This window comes from Bidens hawaiensis, unplaced genomic scaffold (assembly GCF_021521415.1).
Source record: "Bidens hawaiensis isolate Kalapana, Puna unplaced genomic scaffold, B.hawaiensis_p1.1 tig00036775_1, whole genome shotgun sequence".
NCBI lineage: Eukaryota > Viridiplantae > Streptophyta > Magnoliopsida > Asterales > Asteraceae > Bidens > Bidens hawaiensis.
Window position 1 is genome coordinate 61,207 of NW_027505437.1, and position 21,466 is coordinate 82,672.

The following is a 21,466-nucleotide window of genomic DNA, read 5'->3' on the forward strand; positions in this document are numbered from 1 at the left end:
GCACCAATCACAATATCAAGCACAGATTCATGCTCGAAGTACTTAAAAACACAAAAATACATAATGAAAGCACATATTAAAGTACCAAAAGCTGTAATTAAGAGTTTTAACAAAATTTTCACACAAAGACAGTCACATACATGATTCATGCAATTAGAATAATCAGTTAAGCTTAGCAAAACATCATGCAAACATTCAAAGTGAGTAACACAGATAATCAGTAAGCTCTCACTTAAGCACACATCCTAGATCAAACTTCATCAGCATTTATCATTCCCAGGCTTTTTAACAGAAACTGAAACGTGGTTTTATCTAAAGGTTTGGTGAATAAATCAGCCAAATTATCAGATGTGTCTACCCTTTTCATTTCTATTAAACCTTTTTCCTGACAGTCCGTAATGAAATGATGTCTAATTTCAATGTGCTTAGTCTTAGAATGTTGGACTGGATTCTTAACAATGAACATAGCAGCAGTAGTATCAATTAAAATAAGGGTAAGTAATAAATTCAGACCATAATCCAGCAGTTGATTCTGAATCCATAGAACCTGGGCATAGCAGGCAGAAGCAGCAATGTACTTGGCTTCAGCAATAGAGATTGACACTGTAGTTTGCTTCTTGCATTGCCAAGACACCAGCCTGTTCCCTAGAAACTGACATCCTCTTGAGGTTGACTTTCTACTCATGTTGCAACCTCACTATCTGTGTAGGCCATCATGTCAAAGGAAGGGTTTTTTGGATACCAAATCCCCAAATCTGGTTTCCCTTGAGATATCTGAAGATCCTCTTAACTGCTAGCATATTTGAGACCTTAGGGCTAGCTAGGAATCAAGCACAGACACACACAACGAACATAATATCTGGCCTAGATGCTGTAAGATACATCAGTGATCCTATCTTGGCCCTATATTCATGATGGTCCACCGGCTCCCCCTTCTCATCAGGTACCATTTTATCATGTGTGTCCATTGGTGTAGACACTGTCTTGAAGTCTTGGCACTTGAACTTGTTAAGAATGTCTTGTACATACTTTGATTGATTAATGAAAATTCCATCAGCTTTCTGTTGCACCTGAAGTCCAAGGAAGAAATTCATTTCCCCCATTGAGCTTATTTTGTACTTGGATTTCATCACTTGCTCAAACTCCTTGCACATTTGCTCATTTGTAGAGCCAAAGATAATGTCATCCACATACACTTGCAACAGCAGTAGGTCCTTGTTCTATCTTTTGTAGAACAAAGTCTTGTCAATAGCTCCTCTGCAGAAGCCATTGTCCAACAGATAATTTGACAACTCATCATACCAGGCCCTTGGAGCGTGATGCAGTCCATACAATGCTTTGCTGAGTTTGTAGACCTTGTTGGGGTGAACTGGATCTTCAAACCCTGGAGATTGAGTGGCATAAACTTCTTTATCTATCTTTCCATTTAAGAATGCAGACTTCACTTCAAGTTGAGAGACTTTAATATTCATTGATGATGCATATGCTAGAAAGATCCTGATAGCCTCTAGTCTTGCAATTGGAGCAAAGACTTCTTCAAAATCCACTCCTTCTTCTTGTAAGCATCCTAGAGCCACCAATCTTGCTTTGTTCTTGATCACTATGCCCCTTTCATCTTTCTTGTTCCTGAACACCCATTTTGTTCCAATAGCATACTTGCCTCTGGGCTTGTCAACCAAGTCCCATACATGTAAGTCTCTGAATTGGGCTAACTCTTCCTGCATAGCTTCTACCTAGCTGTTTTCCTTTAATGCTTGATTGATGTTCTTTGGTTCAACTTGTGATAGAAAGCAGGCATGCAGGCAGATGTTTGCTTTTTCAGAAGAGCTTCTAATCACTCTCTCATGCAAGTCTCCTATGATATTCTCTGTAGGGTGATTTCTTTCAACAGAGACAGTCTGCACAAATTGTTGTGCAGACACTTCTGTCTCAAGATTGGTCATATTTAACTCAGCAGTTTCACCTTCAATTATTTCTTGACTTTCACCAGCTTCTTGAAGTTGATTAATCTCAGATGATGATCCCTCGTAGAAAGTCAAACAAAGACTAAAACCTGTCTTCAAATTGATTTGTCCCTTCAGGCTGAGTAGGTTGTTGACTTTGAATTGGTTCACTCTCCACATCACTTGGACCTTCATTAGAGACTTCAACTGCAGCATCTTGTCCATGCATTTCAACTTCAGCAGCTTCTTGGTTGCTTCTCTCAAAGTTAAATCCATTTGGATTAGGAGCAACAGATGACCATAGCTTGTCCAGATCAACTTGTTTTTGTTTTCCTTTGTCTTCAAAGCTGGTTCTGTACATGTTGTCATCCATATCTTCAATATAAATTTTGAAAGATTTGATCATCTTCTCCAACTCAAAAAGCCATTTGGGACCTTCAACATTGTTAAAATGGTTCTCATTGAAAATTATGTCTGATGACTCAATGACAACCATGTCCTCCTTCACATAGACTCTGTAAGCATTTGAATGAGATGAGTATCCCACAAAGAAACATTCCAGAGATTTTGACTGGAATTTGTTCAGATAATCCTTTGTATTCAACAGTGAGCATCTGCATCCAAAAGGCTTTAAGAACTTCACATAGGGCTTTCTTTTAAAGATAACCTCATATTGAGTCTTATTTTGAGCCTTGTTTAGTAGAACCTTGTTCTGCACATAACATGCAGTGTTGATTGCTTCTGCCCAGAAAGTGACTGGTAGCTTTGCATCAGCAATCATGGTCCTTGCAGCTTCAATTAATGTTCTGTTCCTTCTTTCTGCAACACCATTTTGCTTAGGAGTTTTAGGTGCACTGTATTGTTGAATTATCCCCTTAGAAGTGCAGAATTCTTCCATTATTCCATTCTTGAATTCTTTCCCATTGTCACTTCTAATGACTTTAACTTTTCTTTCAAGTTGATTTTCCATTTTCAGCACATAGGTTCTGATCAATTCTGGGGTTTCATCCTTGCTGCCCATAAAGTATACCCAAGTAAATCTTGAGTAATCATCTGTGATCACTAGGCAGTACCTCTTCTTTCCAATACTTGGAATGCTCACTGGACCAAGAAAATCCATGTGAAGTAGTTCCAAAACCTCATCAATGGTGTTTATCATTTTGCTCTTATGTGAGGATTTATGTTGTTTCCCTTTGAGGTAAGCTGTGCATTTTTCTTCAAGCTTGAATTTTCTTGTGGGAAGGTCAACAACATGTTCACCTTTCACTAGCTTGTTCATTTTCTTCAAGTTGACATGACACATCTTCCTATGCCACAGTTTTGTCTCATTTTCAGTGGCTTTGGAAACAAAGAATGAACCATCTCTAGATGTAGCAGTGTTCATTCTTAGTTCATAGAGGTTGCCATTTCTTGGAGCCATCATCATGATCATCTCAGTTGGAATCACAAACTCTGGCTTTAGAATTAGGCGGTGTTCATCATTGAAGGCCACCTTGTATCCTTTGTCACAAACATGAGAAATGCTGAGTAGATTGTATTGTAGTCCTTCAACATGCAGCATATTCTCAAAGGATACCTTGCCATTGGTGAATGTTCCTCTTCCAAAAATTTTCCCTCCATTTTCATCACTCCCAAAAGCAACTGGTCCTTCATATTTTCTTTCATAATTGATAAGAGCACTCTTGTCACAGGTCATGTGCCTGGAACATCCACTGTCCATGTACCAGAAGTCATTAATGTTTAAGGACTGTTCCTGCACATACACACAAAAAGGAATCAGTTGGATTCTGAGTTACAAACTGCATCAGTTTGTAATTCAGTTTCAGGTGAAGATTCATCCGGAGTTGGAAGTGGAAGTGGAAGTGGAAGTGGGTCTTCATAGACAACTTCACATTCTTTTTCTTAGTCTGATTATAACCCAACTTTCACACCTTGTGATATGGTTATGTTCTCAGTTTGCTCAATCACATAGTCTTTCTTTTCAGTCAACTCTTTCTTAGTCTTCCATTGAAACCCTCTTGGTTCATAACCCTGCTTCATTAAGAATTTTTCATCCCCATTCAGAACACCAGGTCTTATCTTTGCCTTTCTTTTATTAGTTGACCTATTGTATTGTTCTTTGCAGGTTTACTTGATACCTTTGGATCATCCTTGATCTTCAACACTTGTTTCAGTCTCTTCTCTAAGACTGATCTATTCTCTTCATCACTTGAATTTTTCTATTCTTCATTCAGGTATCTTTGATACATCTCCTTATATCCTTTCATGCCAAATCCAATGACTACATCAGGAACTACAAACTCTTCTTCTTCAAACCAGCAAGAGTCAGTGTGATGACCATAGGCATCACACTTCTTGCACCAGACCTTGGCATAGCTCCTCATATCTTCAAGCAATTGCTTGTCTTTAATTCTGTCACTTGGTTTGGGGAAATCAAAGCCTAGGGATGTTTTTGGACATAGAGAGTTGCTGAAGTCCATTTTGATTGGTTTATTTAGATCAGGCTCTAGATGATGTTTTTCTTTAGCAAACATTATTGGTTTTAGTTTGGATGTGGTTCTTGAACAGCTTCCTCCTTCTTCTGCAACAAATCTTCCTATTGAAACATACTCCACATCTCCAATATCAAATAATTCATGATTTGAGAAGACTGGATAGTGGAGGATGGGACTAATCATAAGAAGATTTCATTTTCACTTCATTTCTTCTTTTAATTTCTGGCTGTGGTCTAGCACAGATGTTAAACACCACATGTTCTTTTCCTATCTTTTCATAGTGCCTTTTCAACTTTGGAGTCATCTTTGGCAGAAGGGGAATCTTTTCCTTTTTCTTCTTGTGATCCCTTTTTCTTCTTGCCCTTAGATGATTTTGTGCTGCCACAACTGCAGTTACTTTCTTTACTGGAGTATTCACTCGATTTCTTTTTCTCAATTTCCTTCTTTTCATTCTTCTTCATATCTGTTTCCTCATTATGTTCACTGAAAATTCTCCATTCTCATCCACAATCACATCATCATACTGTTTTACAAAATCAGCTTTGTCATTAAACACATTCTTGAATTGTTTCAGATATTCATTCCTGCTTTCCTTGTCTACTTTCAGTGGATAGCTATCACAGAAAGGTGGTGGCACCTTTTTGTACTTCTCTTCCTCTGTCATTTTGTCCACAAATCCCACTATATTTCCTGTAGACACAAGGTTTTTCAAGAATTCCATTTGTATCAACAAATCAGCATTCTTCAATTTCTCTTTATCATACATCTTTTTCAAACACTCAATTTCAACTGCCATTTTTGATTGGGTTCTGTATGCCTGCATACATTCTTCTTCAAGCCCCTTGATTTGATTCTCATAAGTTGCTTCACTGGCTTCATACACATTCAAGAATGCTTCCTTTCTTCCACACTTAGTTTTCCATTTTCCAACTTCCTGATTTAGTTCATAAATTGTAATAAGAAGATCAGAAATTGAAATATTAAAATGTACCTGCGCATTAGAGGATTCTGGCTTGTCCTGAACTTTGGCCATAAAGGCAACATTTGCCTTCTCAAACTCAGCTGCGTGGTTACTCCAATCAAACTCCCCATCTTGAGGCACCCTTGTCACTTCAACGTTCCCTTGATACCTGACCTGATTCGCATTATTCTGATTGAATCTGTTTTGATTAGTGTGAATCTGTAGTTGGTTGTTCCATTGAGGTTGAAAGGTTTGTTGTTGGGGTCTGTTTTGATTTTGATAGGGGTTTTGGTTAATGATCTGATTTCTTTGATGCTGAAAGTTCTGATTCTGATTTTGATAAAATTGATTCTGATTTACTTGGTTACCAACTTGCTTGGGCATGTTGCACTCTCTTGAAAAGTGTCATGGTTGTTGACAGGTGTAGCAGATTGCTTTAGATTTGTTAAAACCTATTTTCTCATTTGGTCCATTGAAGCTTGATCTTCCAATTAGGTTGTATAATCTCTTGCTTCTTACAGCCAACATGGCCGCCTGCCACTTTATGTCCATATCCTCTAAATCATCAGCATCTATATGTTCGAGATCTTCCTGCACAATGCTTGTGTTTATCAGATTCTTGGCCACAAAGGCATGATATAACTCAGTAAACACGGAGAACAAAGCTTGGTAGTCTGTTCCTTGATTTGAGTTGTTCTGCACAAATGTTGACTGACAACTTGCTGTTGAGGCCACATCATCTTCTATTAGCGAAACATTAAATCTTGGCTGACCACCACAAGTTGAATTTGTCTCAGATGGCTCTTCAACAATAGGCTGCTGGTTCTTGATTGAGAGATTTTCCACAGGAGCTACTAGAGCATTGTTCACTTGAAAACTGGGTTTATCTTCTCTTATCATGTGGTTTTCGATCATCTCATGTTCTGCAGCCTTGAGAAATGCAATTACATCATCCAACTTAAAGTTGGGGAAACTCACTTTTTCCTTGATGAATTTGCTGGCTGTGTACCACTCACCAGACAAAGATGATAAAAGCTTCTTATTTAGCTTGAAATCAGAGATCTGTAGGTCAGTTGTTCTTATGTCATTAACAATCACCATGAACCTTTGCAGGACTGATTTCAGTATTTCTCCATCTTTAAACTTGAACCTATCAAGCTGCTGTTTCAGTCTATCTTTCTTGATATCTCTCAGTTCAGTATTTTCTTCAAACATATCAATAACTGCATCATACATTCCTTTAGCAGTTTTGTGATGGTTGACGGTTGTCAGTATTTCCCAAGAAAGACCTAACTTCAGCATAGATAGTGCTTTTTCATCTTCAGCTCAACGATGGCATTTTTGTTTGGAGCAGTTGAAGGAACATAGTTTCCGTCAGTGATAGAAGTCCAAAGCTTTGGCTCGTTGTAGTTTACAGCTGCTTCGAAGAGAACCTTCCATTTGATGAAATTTTCTTGTCCAAGCAATCTAGGAATCTTGTTGGTAGAGACTTGTTGGTCTTCCATTTTAGCAGATCTGGGATTTGCAGTAGAGAAACAGAGTAAAGCTTCAAGATTTTTCACGAACCTTCAGTCCTGTGGCCTTCAGTGAGCTTCTAAATCTCTAATACCACTTGTTAGGACCGTGAGTCGGGTGAAACCTTAGAAAAAGATTGACAAGAACACGACAACTTTGTAACCTAAAGGCCTATTGAATATCCCGACGGAATCAAGATATTCAACAAGTGGGAACGAAGGTGTGATATAGCGGACACGAAATGATAATAAATAGTCAATAAGAATACAATCAAAGACAAAGATTCACTGCATTTAATATATCATTTAATACAACAGTGAACGGAATGTCTAGGGTTTCGTGTATGACGGCGGCGGCGGCTGTACGAGGAAACGAATAGAATATTCTTTTGGAATTTTTCTCATATTGTGTGCGTCGTTATCCGTGCCCTAAATGGAAATCTAGGACCCTATTTATAGACCCTGACATTCCTTCTAGAAGTTCCTAATCATTACATAATGAAAGACAAAATTATACAAGTGTTGAGTCCTCGAGCAAGGTAACAATCTTGCTCGAGCATACTCACTACGCTAGGTATGCTCGATGAGTGTCTTTGAGCATACTTTACTTAGAATATCTTCAGTGAAGATATTCTCCTCTAGCAAGCTTCACTCCTCTTGACTAATCCTCGCTTTGCTCGAACTAGTCCATCGAGCAAGCTCATTCTTCTTGATGTCATAACTCTTGTCCTTAGACTTATTGAGCAATATTTAGCATTCTCGGATGTAAATCTTTCTTGGGGAACTGAACTGTGCTCGAAGTTCTTGCTTTGATCACGTGACATCTTCTTATTGCATCCATGCTTGTCCCCATATGCTCGATCATCCTGTGCTCGTAACACCTGGTTTACTTGTATGATCAACCTGTTTGCTCGATTGGCAATTCATGCTCGATAGAAGAATACTCTTGCTCGTTGAAATGTAGCTTGCTGGAAGCCTTAACACTTAGAAGAATCAACCAGTAAAGGTGCTGAAGACCTTGCTCGAGGTAGTAAAACCATGCTCGATAGTCTTTGCTTGCTCGAAGTCCATACTTAGCCATTTTCTGAGGAGGTTGAGAAGATTCCAATCTTCCTTATCAAATATCTTACCCAACATAGAGCGAACACAAACGTTTAGCCAAGCATTGACATATTATTCGAATAACTTATTGATGTTCTAAAAGTAGTCTAATAAAAACATGCTAAAATTACGCCAATCTAGACACTAAGTAATAATTCTAGACTCTTAACTTAATTAAAACTACTAACCGGCAAGTGAACCGGTCGACTCTAGTACAGCCAAGTAAGTCTGGATATCGAACCCACGAGACTCTTTCAATTACGTTAACTAGCTAAATTAGACTCAACTACAGACACGACTATTTATTTATTATTATTGGGGGGTTTAACTAAAAACTAAGATTAACCTAATATTAAAACTAATTAATAAAACTAAAGACGACTTAACTTAGGACTTGGATTTAACTCAGGTAATGATAAACAACCACCTAGGCTAGATTCTCTAATGTATCAATTATCAATTAGTTGGAAAATGCATGTTATGGAATCGGGATCTTAAATTATTCACTTAAAGAAAACCCGAACAGGACCCCTGACCCTTCTCAAGAAGACACCTATGGATCTCTTTTAAGCTCTTCAAAACACCAGTTTAATTGGAATCGCTTGTGGTCGCTAATTATTTTATGAAAAGTACATGTATCAGGAATCCTACCTTACAGCGCGGAAATCAAAGGTAGTTTAAAGTATTCACTCGACTAGATAAACAAGGCTAAAAAATCAAACCTAGACTGACTCCTTACGAAGAACTAAATCTAGCAATCTTAAACAACCAAGACTTATCATATAATCTATCACCTCTCAGCTATTTAGATTAGCAGCACACTTAGGTCTATTTGATTTATTAATATTTTTTTTATGGCTTTAATGCATATCAACCATAAATAAGTCAAAAACACACAGTAGATGACCTAACAGAATCCTATTATATGAAAAAATCACCAAGGAAACTGTGAAACAATAAAATTCACCAAGCAATCCTAAGCACATATATGCATTGAATAAATGACAATAAACCTTTTACTTAATCATAAACCATAACAAAAACAAAATCCAAACTAAAACCCAACGTCAACAAAAGTTCATCATAAACCTAGGTGGTTTAGGGGGTTTAGCCAACAACGATACTCAAGAACAAACCAAATAAATAAGGTTCAAATACTGAATTCATAAGAAAATAGTAAATTCAAACCGAATGATAAGAATGTTTGGATGAGTAGGTGTTGAACCCGGACACTGATATAACGTTTATTCTACATTAATCCCGTGTACATTTTAGTTAATATTTTTTAATTTAGTTCGGTTTCTCGTAAGATTTGTATACTACTAACATAGTTGTTTGTTTTAGGTGTCGGGTTTTAATTCCGGTGAAAAGAAGGCGAAAAAGGAGCAAAAAACAAGCCGAATTGGAGAACCGACGCGTCAGGAAATGAACCGGACTGAACCAGGAGTGAACCGGACCAGCATAGTGGACCTGACCCCCCCTAGGCCGGTGCGTCGCGCGACGGGGATGGAAAAGCCCGCCGCGCGGCGCGGCACGGCGTGGTGATGACGGTGCCCAGTTTCCAAAATCCTCCGTTTGTAACCGTCTTAACCTATTTTTGTACCCATGTTGCATATATAAAGACCCCAAAACTCACCATTAAATCATACCCTGCGAACCAGAGCCAAATTTGGAGTTTCCCGGAGCTTAAGATTGCAATATTTGGTGGGTTTGAAGGCTAGGAATCAGCCGGCGAAGTGCTTATCATCCAAGAACGAAGACCACAGGTTTTATTGCCTTTAATCTTCCGTTCTTATTTATTTTCGTCATGATTTTGTCTATTACTGTTTTGTTTGATTTTAAGATGCTAGGCTAAACATTATAGACTGCCTAGGCTTATGATGAACCTTTGTTGACGTTTGATTTTGACTTGGGATTTATTTATCATTATGGTTTTTATGAACTTTAAAAGGTTTAATTATATTAAATTGATGCATATGGATATTTAGGATTGTTTGATTAATTATTATTATTCCATAGTTGTCTTGATTATTGTTGGTCATTATGATAGGTCGTTATTAGGTCAATTACTTTGTGTTCTTGATTATTTTATGATTGATATGCATTATGATCATAGGAATAATATTAGTTAATCAAATAAACCTAAGTGTGCTGCTAACCTATATAGCTGTAAGGTGCTAGGTTATTGATTGGTCTTTGTTAATCAGGATTGCTAGATTTAGTTCTTTGTAAGGAGTCCGTGTAGGTTTGATCGGTTAACTTTGTGTATCGAGTCAATTGAATATATTAGTCTGCCTTTGATTTCCGCGCTGTAAGGTAGGATTTCGTATAAAGGAACTAGTTTGTAATCAATTAGGTGACCGTAAGGAAACTTGATTTTTAATACTGGTATGCATAAAACTTATTAGAAATCCATAGGTGTCTCTTGAGAAGGGTTAGGGGTCCTTTTCGGGTTTTCTCTTAAGCGTCTATTTTACGATCCCAGTTCCATAACTAAGTATTATCCCGGGTTAATTGATAACTGAAATTTAGGGGATTCTAGCTTAGGTAGTTATCTTGTCATCATTTGAATTAAGTCCAGGGTTAAGTCGTTTTTAAGTCTTTAGTTTTATTAATTAGTTTAATTTTAGATTTTAAGTAAAACCCCCTAATAATAATAGATAAATAGTCGTGTCTGTAGTTAAGTCTAAATTTAGCTAGTTAACGTAATTTAAAGAGTCAAGTGGGTTCGATATCCGGACTTACTTAGCTTTACTAGAGTCGATCAGTTCACTTGCCGGTTAGTAGTTTAGTTAAGTTTAAGAGTCTAGAATTTATTACTTAGTGTCTAGATTAGCGTGTTTTTATATAACCTCTTTTAGCACATCAAAAATTTTTGGCGCCGTTGCCGGGGAGTCTTTGCAATTGCGTTATTAGCATTGATTGGACCTACTTGCTACATTACGTGCTATTTGTTTCGTTTTGTTTGAGTCGTAGGAGTCTAAATTAAGTCTAGTTTGTTTTTAATTGTTTATTTATTTTCAATATTGGAGTCGTTATATTAGAAACTACTTACTTGTTTTATTTCATTTTGTAGGTACATGCCACATCTGCGTTCGCAAGGACCACCGTTGGATTGCTTTTCATCTACTTAGTTGAAGACCTAGGCAAGATCAAGTTCATCATTGTCAAAAAAGCAACTGATCACCATAGATACTTCACCGAAATCATCACCCACAAATTCACCCGCAAATTCACCACCACCAAGTCCTAGACCCGCTCCAATGGCCGAGAATAACCGCACCGTGTACCAGCAAGCTTTTGAAGGGTTCCATGGAGATCACTCACCCATTGTCGCTCCCGACATTAATAACCCTAACTCGTGGCAGATCCCATCCTATGTCATTAACAACATCGCCAATCACCACCATTTCCATGGCCGTGAAGATGAAGATGCACCGTCACACATCAACCGTCTGACCCGTGTGTACAAAATGTTCAACTTGCAAGGTGCTAACCAAGATGCGATCTTCCTTCACTTGTTCCCGTTTACACTCTCAGATCGTGCCACCACTTGGCTCGATTCGCAACCTGCTGAAACATTCACCACATGGGAGGCACTTCGCAACGCATTCCTCAAGAAGTACTTTCCACCTGGTAAGGCCTCTCGCCTCCATGATCAGATCCACTCCTTCCACATGGAGCGGGATGAGGTGTATTACCAAGCTTGGGAACGTTTCCAGAATCTGCTTTCCCGTTTTTCACAACTTGGGCTCACACCTTGGGCCCTTGTTGAGAAGTTTTACAATGGGCTTACTTATGAGGCTCAAGCGAGGTTTGACACAGCTTCTGGGGGCAATCTGATGGACAGGAAGAATGTAACCGAGTGTAACGAGTTGTTTGAAAGTTTCGCGCAATCTGAATACGCGAAGAAGCCACGAGGCGGGAATTCCAATCCCGTCACTAGTACACCCTCATATGCTCGAGGTGTGCACCAGGTTAATCTAGACACTGGTATGGATGCTGCTTTGGAGAATCTCACCTGAGAGATAAAAGAGTTAAAGACTAAGGTGGATAAGTGTGAGATGTGTAGAGGTGGTCATGGTACGCTGGATTGTCCGTTGATGAATAATCAAGATGTTGATTTTGTGGCTGGTCAGAAAAGGTTCCCTAATGCTTACATAACAACAATCAGAATTGGAACAGCTACAAGAATCAGAATCAAGGTCAGAATAACTCGAGTTGGCGTCCGGCCGGTGGGCCACCCAGTTTCCAAGCTCCCTATAACCGAAATCAGGGACAGTACAACAAAGAAGGTTCCAATGGTCAAAGTTCGAATAATGTGCCGGATCTGAGTAAGAAGTTGGACGAGATAATGCAGCATATGGTTACCAGAGATTAAGCCACTCAAAAAACCCTTGCCGAGCATGATCTTCTTTTCAAGAATCAACAATCAGCTATGCTCGACATGCAAAGGACCATTGGTGATATTGCCGACAGTTGAATAAAAGACCTCCGGGACAGTTTTCAGGATCTACTCAACAAAATCCGGCCGCTCAAATCAAGGCAATTACTACTCGTAGCGGCATGGTTTTGGGTCCCAAGGTATGAGGGAATGAAGTTGAAGTTGAAGATGAGGAGGTGATGGATGAAGAATCGAGATGGAAGTACCGGGTAAGGTGCAGAACACCGCAACAGTTGCATCGCCAGTAGAGAAGAAGCCGGTTGAAAGCCGGCCATCACCTTTGATTGACCATGCTCGTCTCCCATATCCCGCTCGCGCGAAACACCATAAATATACGCGGGAGTATGGGCACTTTCTTGATATGTTCCGACAGTTGAAGATTAACCTCCCATTCATTGAAGTCCTCCAACACATGCCGAAGTACGCGAAGTTCTTGAAGGACCTGTTGAAGAGGAAGGATAAGTTGGGGGAGGTGTCATCGATTCCACTCATGCGAGATTGTTCGGCGGTAGTGTTGAACCGCGTACTCGAGAAGTTGTCGGATCCGGGTGTGTTTACGATTCGGTGTTTGTTTGGTAGTGATGCGATGAGCCATACATTGGCGGATTTAGGTGCAAGTATAAATTTGATGCCGTATTCTTTGTACGAGAAGTTGGAGTTAGGAGAGCTTACACCTACTCGCATGTCTTTATTGTTAGCCGATCGTTCGGTTAAGTATTCGTGAGGTATTATTGAGAACTTGCTAGTTAAGGTGGATAAGTTTGTGTTCCCGGTAGATTTTGTGGTTCTTGACATGGAGACCGACGAGAAGGTTCCCATTATTCTTGATCGTCCGTTCTTACGTACTGCAAAGGCACTTATCGATGTGTATGATGGGAAGATCACGCTTCGGGTTGGTGATGAAAATGTTACTTATGATGTCGCGAGGTCAATGAAGCACCCGAGTGATCAAGATGATTTCAGTGGTCCATGCCATTCGGTTTATTTTATTAACTCGTTTATGCAGGTATTGATAGCTGTTTCGATTACATTTGTGGTGCGGATCTCGTGGGATGTAATGGTTTGGTTGATTGTGATGATTTGGGTGAGGATGAGTCGTGTGAGAACGATTCGGTTTATGATGAGTTGGTGGAGATTTCGGGGTTGCCCGAGATGATAGAGGTGAGATCAATTGTGAAAGTGAGGCGGGTTCTGAACCCATTCCGTTGGAATTGAAAGTTCTCCCGTCACACTTGGAATATGCGTATCTTGATGAGGGCTCGAACTTGCCCATTATTGTATCATCCAAGCTGACGGAAGAACAGAAGTCAAAGTTGATAGACGTGTTGAAGCTACACAAGGGGGCGATTACATGGAGATTGTCTGATATTCAAGGTATTAGCCCCGCTTATTGCACGCATCGGATTCTAATGGAGGATGAGTACAAGCTGGTGGTGCAACCACAAAGACGTCTCAATCCAAATATGCAAGAGGTGGTGAAGAAGGAGGTACTGAAGTTGACGGACGCCGAGATGATTTACCCGATTTCCGATTCTCTATGGGTGAGCCCGACCAAGTTGTTCCGAAGAAGGGAGGTATGACCGTTGTGATGAATGAGAAGAATGAGCTTATCCCTTCATGTACAGTTACCGATTGGAGAGTATGTATTGATTATTGGTGATTGAATGATGCCACCCAGAAGGACCACTTCCCGTTGCCGTTTATTGATCAAATGTTAGAGCGTTTGGCAGGTCAGCAGTTTTATTGTTTTCTTGACGGTTTTTCGGGTTATTTTCAAATTCCCATTGCACTGGAAGACCAAGAGAAGACGACTTTAACATGTCCGTATGGCACTTTTGCGTACCGTCACATGCCGTTTGGACTATGTAACACTCCGGCCACCTTTCAGCGTTGTATGGTGGCAATCTTTCAGGATATGATAGAGACGTCCATGGAGGTGTTTATGGACGATTTTTCGGTTTATGGTTATTCTTTCGATCAATGTTCGGCTAATCTTGAGAAGATGTTGAGGAGGTGTATCGAAATGAAATTGATGTTGAATTAAGGAAAATGCCATTTTATGGTGACGGAAGGGATTGTGTTGGGTCATAAGATCTCGAGAGATGGTATTGAGGTGGACCGGGCAGTAGACTTCCTCCACCGACAAATGTGAAGGCGATTAGGAGTTTCTTGGTCCATGCGGGGTTCTATCGGCGATTTATCAAAGATTTCTCCAAAATTACCCGCCCGATGACCCGACTCCTCGAGAAAGACGTACCTTTTGTGTTTGATGATGAGTGTGTGAAGGCGTTCACGTTTTTGAAAGAAAAGCTTGTAAGTGCTCCCATTCTTTGTTCTCTCGATTGGAGTTTGCCATTGAGCTCATGTGTGATGCTAGTCATTATGCGGTTGGAGCGGTTTTAGGGCAAAGGCGAGATAAACATTTCCACCCCATCTATTATGCTAGTAATACGTTAAATGATGCCCAAGAGAACTACACCACCACCGAGAAAGAGATTTGAGCCGTTGTTTTCGCATTTGACAAGTTCCGCTCGTATCTCGTACTTTCGAAGACCACCGTTCTTACCGATCATGCAGCCTTGTGTTTTCTCTTCCAGAAGAAAGACGCGAAGCCTCATCTTATACGGTGGATTCTTCTACTTTCCGAGTTTGATATCGAGATCAAAGATAAGAGGGGTGCGGAAAACGTAGCAGCCGATCATCTATCCCTCTTAGAAGATCCGAGGAGAGAAGAGTTGCGTGAGGAAGAGATTGAAGATACATTCCCTCACGAGTCGATCGATTTTGTTGCAGCTGAAAAGCAAGGTATGCCATGGTTCACTGATTTTGCTAATTATTTGGCTAATGGTTTTGTTTTGGAGGGTATGACTACGCAACAAAAGAGGAAGTTCTTCCGGGATGTGAATAGGTATGTGTGGGATGACCCGTTTTTGTTCAAGATTGGTGGTGATCGGATTTTGAGGATATGTGTGACACAAAAAGAAGGTTGGGATATTCTCAAGCATGTTCATGAAGGGTTGACTGGAGGTCATCATAGTGCGCATGCTACCGCGCAAAAGGTGCTTGATAGTGGGTTCTATTGGCCGATAGTTGTTAAAGATGCGGAAGAGTTTGTGAAGCTTTGTGATACGTGCCAAAGAACTGGTAATATTTCGTCCAAGAATAAGATGCCTCAAAACCCCATTCAAATTCTGAAATCTTTGATGTTTGGGGCATCGACTTCATGGGACCGTTTCCCACGTCGAACTGTAATAAGTATATCTTGATGGTGATTGATTATGTGTCGAAGTGGGTGGAAGCCCAAGCATTGGCCACGAACGATGCACGAGTTGTTGGGAAGTTCCTCAAGAAGTTATTTACTCGTTTCGGTACTCTGAGAGCTATTATTAGTGATTGGGGCACTCATTTTTGCAATACCGTCATGGAGAAAGTATTGGCTCGTTATGGGGTTACTCATCGTACCACTACTGCCTATTACCCTCAAACGAATGGTCAAGTCGAGAATGCAAATCGAGGGGTGAAGAGAATTTTGGAGAAGACGGTTAGGGTTAGTCGGAATGATTGGTCGGAAAAGTTAGATGATGCGTTGTGGGCATTTCGAACCACGTACAAGACTCCGTTGGGTACTACACCATTTATGCTTGTTTATGGTAAGTCTTGTCATTTTCCGGTTGAGTTGGAGCATCGTGCGTACTGGGCGTTGAAGACGGTAAATGTCGATCTTACCGAAGCCACGAGGAAAAGGTACTTTCAGATTCATGAGTTGGAAAGCTTTGAGATGCGACATATTCTCGATCGTTGAACATCAAAGAAAAGACAAAATCTCTACACGATCGAAGTTTGAAAGGCAGCAAGGAGTTCAAGAAAGGTGATAAGGTATGTTATTTAATTCTCGTTTGAAGTTGTTTGCAGGTAAATTGAGATCGAAGTGGATGGGACCGTACTTGGTGAAAGAAGTTTTCCCGTATGGAGTGGTGGAGTTAGAGAACTCGAATAATGGAACATCTTGGAAGGTGAACGGTCATCGTTTGAAGCACTATCTTGGAGGACCAGAGGAATCTATCGAGAGGGAGGAAACTCCTCTCGATCCATCACACTGAATTGTCACACAAGGTTCTTGAGTGAATACTCAAGTGTAGAGTTTGTACATTCTTTCCTATTTTTATTTCTATTTTTTTTATATTTTGCCTTGAGTCACTAGCGTAGTCTTTTGTAGTTTTTATTTGTTTTAAGTTTTGAAAGTTTTGAAGGAAGATAGTGTGAGATAGAAGATCCCCTTGAAGTCTAGTGAAAAATTCAAGTGTGGGGATGGAGCAACAGGAGCCGTATACTTTTATGTTTATTTTTTTGCTGCTTTTATTCATGTTTATTGGATGGGTCGGTCGGTTTGGTACTACTTTGAATGATTAATATCTATCAAGTTGATAAGATGAATTTTTAGATTTTTTTTTGTATTGTTCCGCTTCCGTTCATGTACGAGAGAAAAGAGATACTAGTTGTGGAGCATGTTCAGAGATGGAAGGCATTTATGGAAGAAGACTTTAGCATTATACTTCACTCGCATACTACCAACTAAGTATTTTCCTTTTTACTTTGTTTTTATATTTTTTAGTTTTTAATTTTTTTAGCTTTGTTTTATTCATATATTTTTTTTTTGTATTATTAGGCTTTGTTTTAAATTATTGAGTTGTGCTTCCGTCCCCGCATTGAGGACAATGCAAATTTTAAGTGTGGGGATAGGAATACATGTTTTTAATTTGTTTTGTCTTACTTATTTAATAAAAAAAAAGTTTTGAAAAATGTCCTTGATTTTGTTCTTTTTGCGTATAAATGGGAGATGAGGATACTTATCGGGAATCAGTTTTTCAAACTACTAATAACATGATATAATTAAAGAACACGCACTTAACTTGGGATGTGTCGGTAGGCTCAGCCTTGAGAATGAAAGGGCAGTTTGATAGTTGGTTTTAAACGATAAATATGATTTTTAGTGGGAAACATGTTGAGTCTGTATAAAATATGAGATGAAAGATCTGCCATACTCAATCCTAATTTTTAGTTCGATAGTAGAAAATTATGAATTTTCTAGAAATCTGAATACGCTATCATACGATGCTTGGGTAGCTTTAAACGTTAAAGTATACCGTGTATCCGGTGATATAAACTTAAATCTTGCACTTCTACTTTTAGTGTTTAACACTTCATAGGTGTATGGTTTTATAGCCTTAAATCCTCTATTGATGGGATGCCTCGGGTTCGGACACCACGGGTCTTTTTACGGTTGTTCATCTGGGTATCTTCGGATATTTAAATAAATAAGAGCTTTTAAGCATAAACCCGCAGTTTACTGCAATCATTAAACTCACTTACATCAATTATAGTGAAGTAAAATCTTGATGATCCAGTGATCATCCCGCTGTTAGTCATACGTGGTCCTCTTACTTGCGTCCCATACCATTAAGAACAGGATCAACTAGAGACACGATGTATATAAACCGACAGATGGAAACTTGTAAAATCACGTGTGGTAATGGGTCCGAGGTATTTCTTGATAACGGGGGTATGTCATGTAGTGGGGAACACTAGCTAGTTAGTTGAATAATTGAACCTTAATCGTATCTAATGGCTGCTTGGTATACTTTGATGTTTAAATTTAGGTGGATAAACAATATCCTTGATCATCTTAGCTGTTCATAAAAAATGTGCAACAATGTTTTAATCTGCTATTATGAGGTTTAAGTCAAGTTGGGGTGGTTTGATCCGGTAAAATCTAAAATAAAGCGGGTCTTGACTGTGGGTTCCATTAGATTATATACATAATAATAATAATAAAAATAATAATAATAATAATAATAATAGTTGGATCTTACTTGTCCCGGTAAAGACAAAGGCATGGGTTTAAGTGGACAACAATATCTGTGTTCGCAGTTTTTGCGTTGCTCTAAATTTTAAGATAACCTATATGTTTGTTATATTGTATTTCTCCAATTCTGATCCCGTTGCAATGAAACTTTTTCATGGACGAAAAAAGGTTAAGTGTGGGGATATTTGATATAACGTTTATTATACATTAATCTCGTGTACATTTTATTTAATATTTTATTAATTTAGTTCAGTTTCTCGTAAGATTTGTATACTACTAACATAATTGTTTGTTTTTGGTGTCGGGTTTAAATTCCGGTGAAAAGAGGGCGAAAAAGAAGCAAAAAACAAGTCCAACCGGAGAACCGACGCGTCAGGAAACAAACCGGACCAAACCAAGAGTGAACCGGACCAGCATAATGGACCAGACCCCCCTTAGGACGGTGCGCCGCGCAACGCGGCGTGGTGGTGACGGTGCCAAGTTTCCAGAATCTTCCATTTTTAACCGCCTTAACCTATTTTTGGACCCTTGTTGCCTATATAACGACCCCTAAACTCACCATTAAATCATACCCTGCGAACCATAGCCAAATTTGGAGTTTCCTGGAGCTTAAGATTGCAATATTTAGTGGGTTTGAAGGCTAGGAATCAGCCCGCGAAGTGCTTATTATCCAAGAACGAAGACCACAGGTTTTATCTCCTTTAATCTTCCGTTCTTATTTATTTTCGTCATGATTTCGTCTATTATTGTTTTGTTTGATTTTAAGATTCTAGGCTAAACATTATAGACTGCCTAGGCTTATGATGAACCCCTGTTGACGTTTGATTTTGACTTGGCATTTATTTGTCATTATGATTTTTATGAACTAGTTAAAAGGTTTAATTATATTAAATTGATGCATATGGAAATTTAGGATTGTTTGATTAATTATTATTATTCCATAGTTGCCTTGATTGTTGTTTGTCATTATGATAGGTCGCTATTAGGTCAATTACTTTGTGTTCTTGATTATTTTATGATTGATATACATTAAGATCATTGGAATAATATTAGTTAATCAAATAAACCTAAGTGTGCTGCTAACCTAAATAGCTGTATGGTGCTAGGTTATTGATATGTCTTTGTTGATCAGGATTGCTAGATTTAGTTCTTTGTAAGAAGTCCGTCTAGGTTTGATCGGTTAACTTTGTCTATCGAGTCAATTGAATATATTAGACTGCCTTTGATTTCTGCGCTGTAAGGTAGGATTTCGTATAAAGGAACTAGTTTATAATCATATAGGTAACCGTAAGGAAACTTGATTTTTAATACTGGTGTGCGTTAAAACTTATTAGAAATCCATAGGTGTCTCTTGAGAAGGGGGGTCAGGGGTAATGTTCGGGTTTTCTCTTAAGCGTCTATTTTGCGATCCCAGTTCCATAACTAAGTATTATCCCGGGTTAATTGATAACTGAAATTTAAGGGATTCTAGCCTAGGTAGTTTTCTTGTCATCATTTGAATTTAGTCCAGGGTTAAGTCATTTTTAAGTCTTTAGTTTTATCAATTAGTTTAATTTTAGTTTTTAAGTAAAACCCCCTAATAATAATAGATAAATAGTCGTGTCTGTAATTAAGTTTAAATTTAGCTAGTTAACGTAATTTAAAGAGTCCTGTGGGTTCGATATCCGGACTTACTTAGCTATACTAGAGTCGGTCGGTTCACTTGCCGGTTTGTAGTTTAGTTAAGTTTAAGAGTCTAGAATTTATTACTTAGTGTCTAGATTAGCGTGTTTTTATATAACTACTTTTAGCACATCAGACACTCTCTACATGAACCAATGGGTTTTTCTCCTCTCTTTTAAAATATACTTATGGTATCCTCGACTTTCGTCTGCCTCCAATTCACGGCTGCCCAACAACTCCCCTTTTCTTAATTATTGATTTCATTAATATACCTTTTACTTTTACGCTTCAATAACTAGGGTTGTGGGCTTACAAGAATTTTATTTCCTTTGCCAGTCCTGGTCCAATCGATCTGCCATATTTTAATTTCTTTTGTGACTTCATTAATGGGCTTTTGACTTTAGCATGCTCCACCATATAATTCAAGCACACTTGAATTATTAAATCCATTCACTTGTTGATGTTACTGCATTCAACGATTCTAACATGGCTAAGTGGGAATCATATCATAATTTCATTTATTAAATAATTGAAATAACACAAGTAATATTATTGGTATAGTTTATGTTAAAAGGTGAATAATAATAATCACACAAGTAATCTATAAGATATATATTTTATTAATTAATCATCGGTCTTAAATTTTGTAAAATTACTCAATTTTTGCTCACTATCTCTTAGAACTTTAAAAAATCACACATGAGCCAACTAAGAATAATATTCATTAAAATCTAGCTCAAAGGTACTTAAAAACGTAGAAAATATTTGTACAATAATATATATATTTTAGACCATATCAAATATCCCCACGCTTAAACCATTTTCGTCCCTGAAAAAACTTTTTGCACTGAAATCATAATCGAAAAATTGATCTTAAAAGCATATAGATTAATTTAAAGCTCAGATAAACGTAAAACCGCGATTGCCGATATTTTTATCCACTTAAACCCAGCCACCAGCCTATCAAGCCCCCACGCACATTAAGCATTTAAGTTCAAGTGGTGTCAAAAACCTATAGGTCTCACACCTTTGGAGTCAAGATTCACCTACATTATCTCAAGCATAGTAAAGACAATTAAAAATAATCGAGTTGAAGCAAACTGGTTCAACATATCATCATAGGATAAGAACCCCTTAATGGTAAGAAAAAAAATACACTTAGATGGAATTATGGATGATAGGTCAAGTGAGGTCATACGAGCATGTCCTAAATATTATTGGACTTTGTCCTATACATTCCTAAGAAAATATTTATTGACTAAAAACTTTCGAGTCCCAATAGTGTATCCTCAAAGTCGTCATCCCCTTGGTAACACGTAAACTCTCAGTCTCATCTAGTATGTGCAGTTTGGCCCCTTTTTCTATTTTTGAGAATGTTTTTTTGGCATTTTTCATTACATAACTTTTCTCTTTTTTGCTTTTCAGATTAACTTTTTTTTTAATATTCAAAATTTTTTTTCTTTATTTATGTGCACTTAGGCAT

The 21,466-nt window shown here is 38.4% G+C and overlaps 1 protein-coding gene across 1 annotated transcript; it reads left to right on the plus strand.

The window, feature by feature from the left end:
- The first annotated feature begins 12,654 nt into the window (after nucleotides 1-12,654).
- Nucleotides 12,655-13,182, plus strand: LOC143613184 (uncharacterized). Its single transcript, XM_077086962.1, has one exon. It carries the CDS (start codon nucleotides 12,655-12,657, stop codon nucleotides 13,180-13,182), a length of 528 nt encoding a protein of 175 aa, XP_076943077.1.
- Nucleotides 13,183-21,466: the final 8,284 nt, after the last annotated feature.

Excerpts from the sequence above, each read along its gene's own strand:
- LOC143613184 (XM_077086962.1), top strand. The coding sequence starts at position 12,655 with ATGGAAGTACCGGGTAAGGTGCAGAACACCGCAACAGTTGCATCGCCA.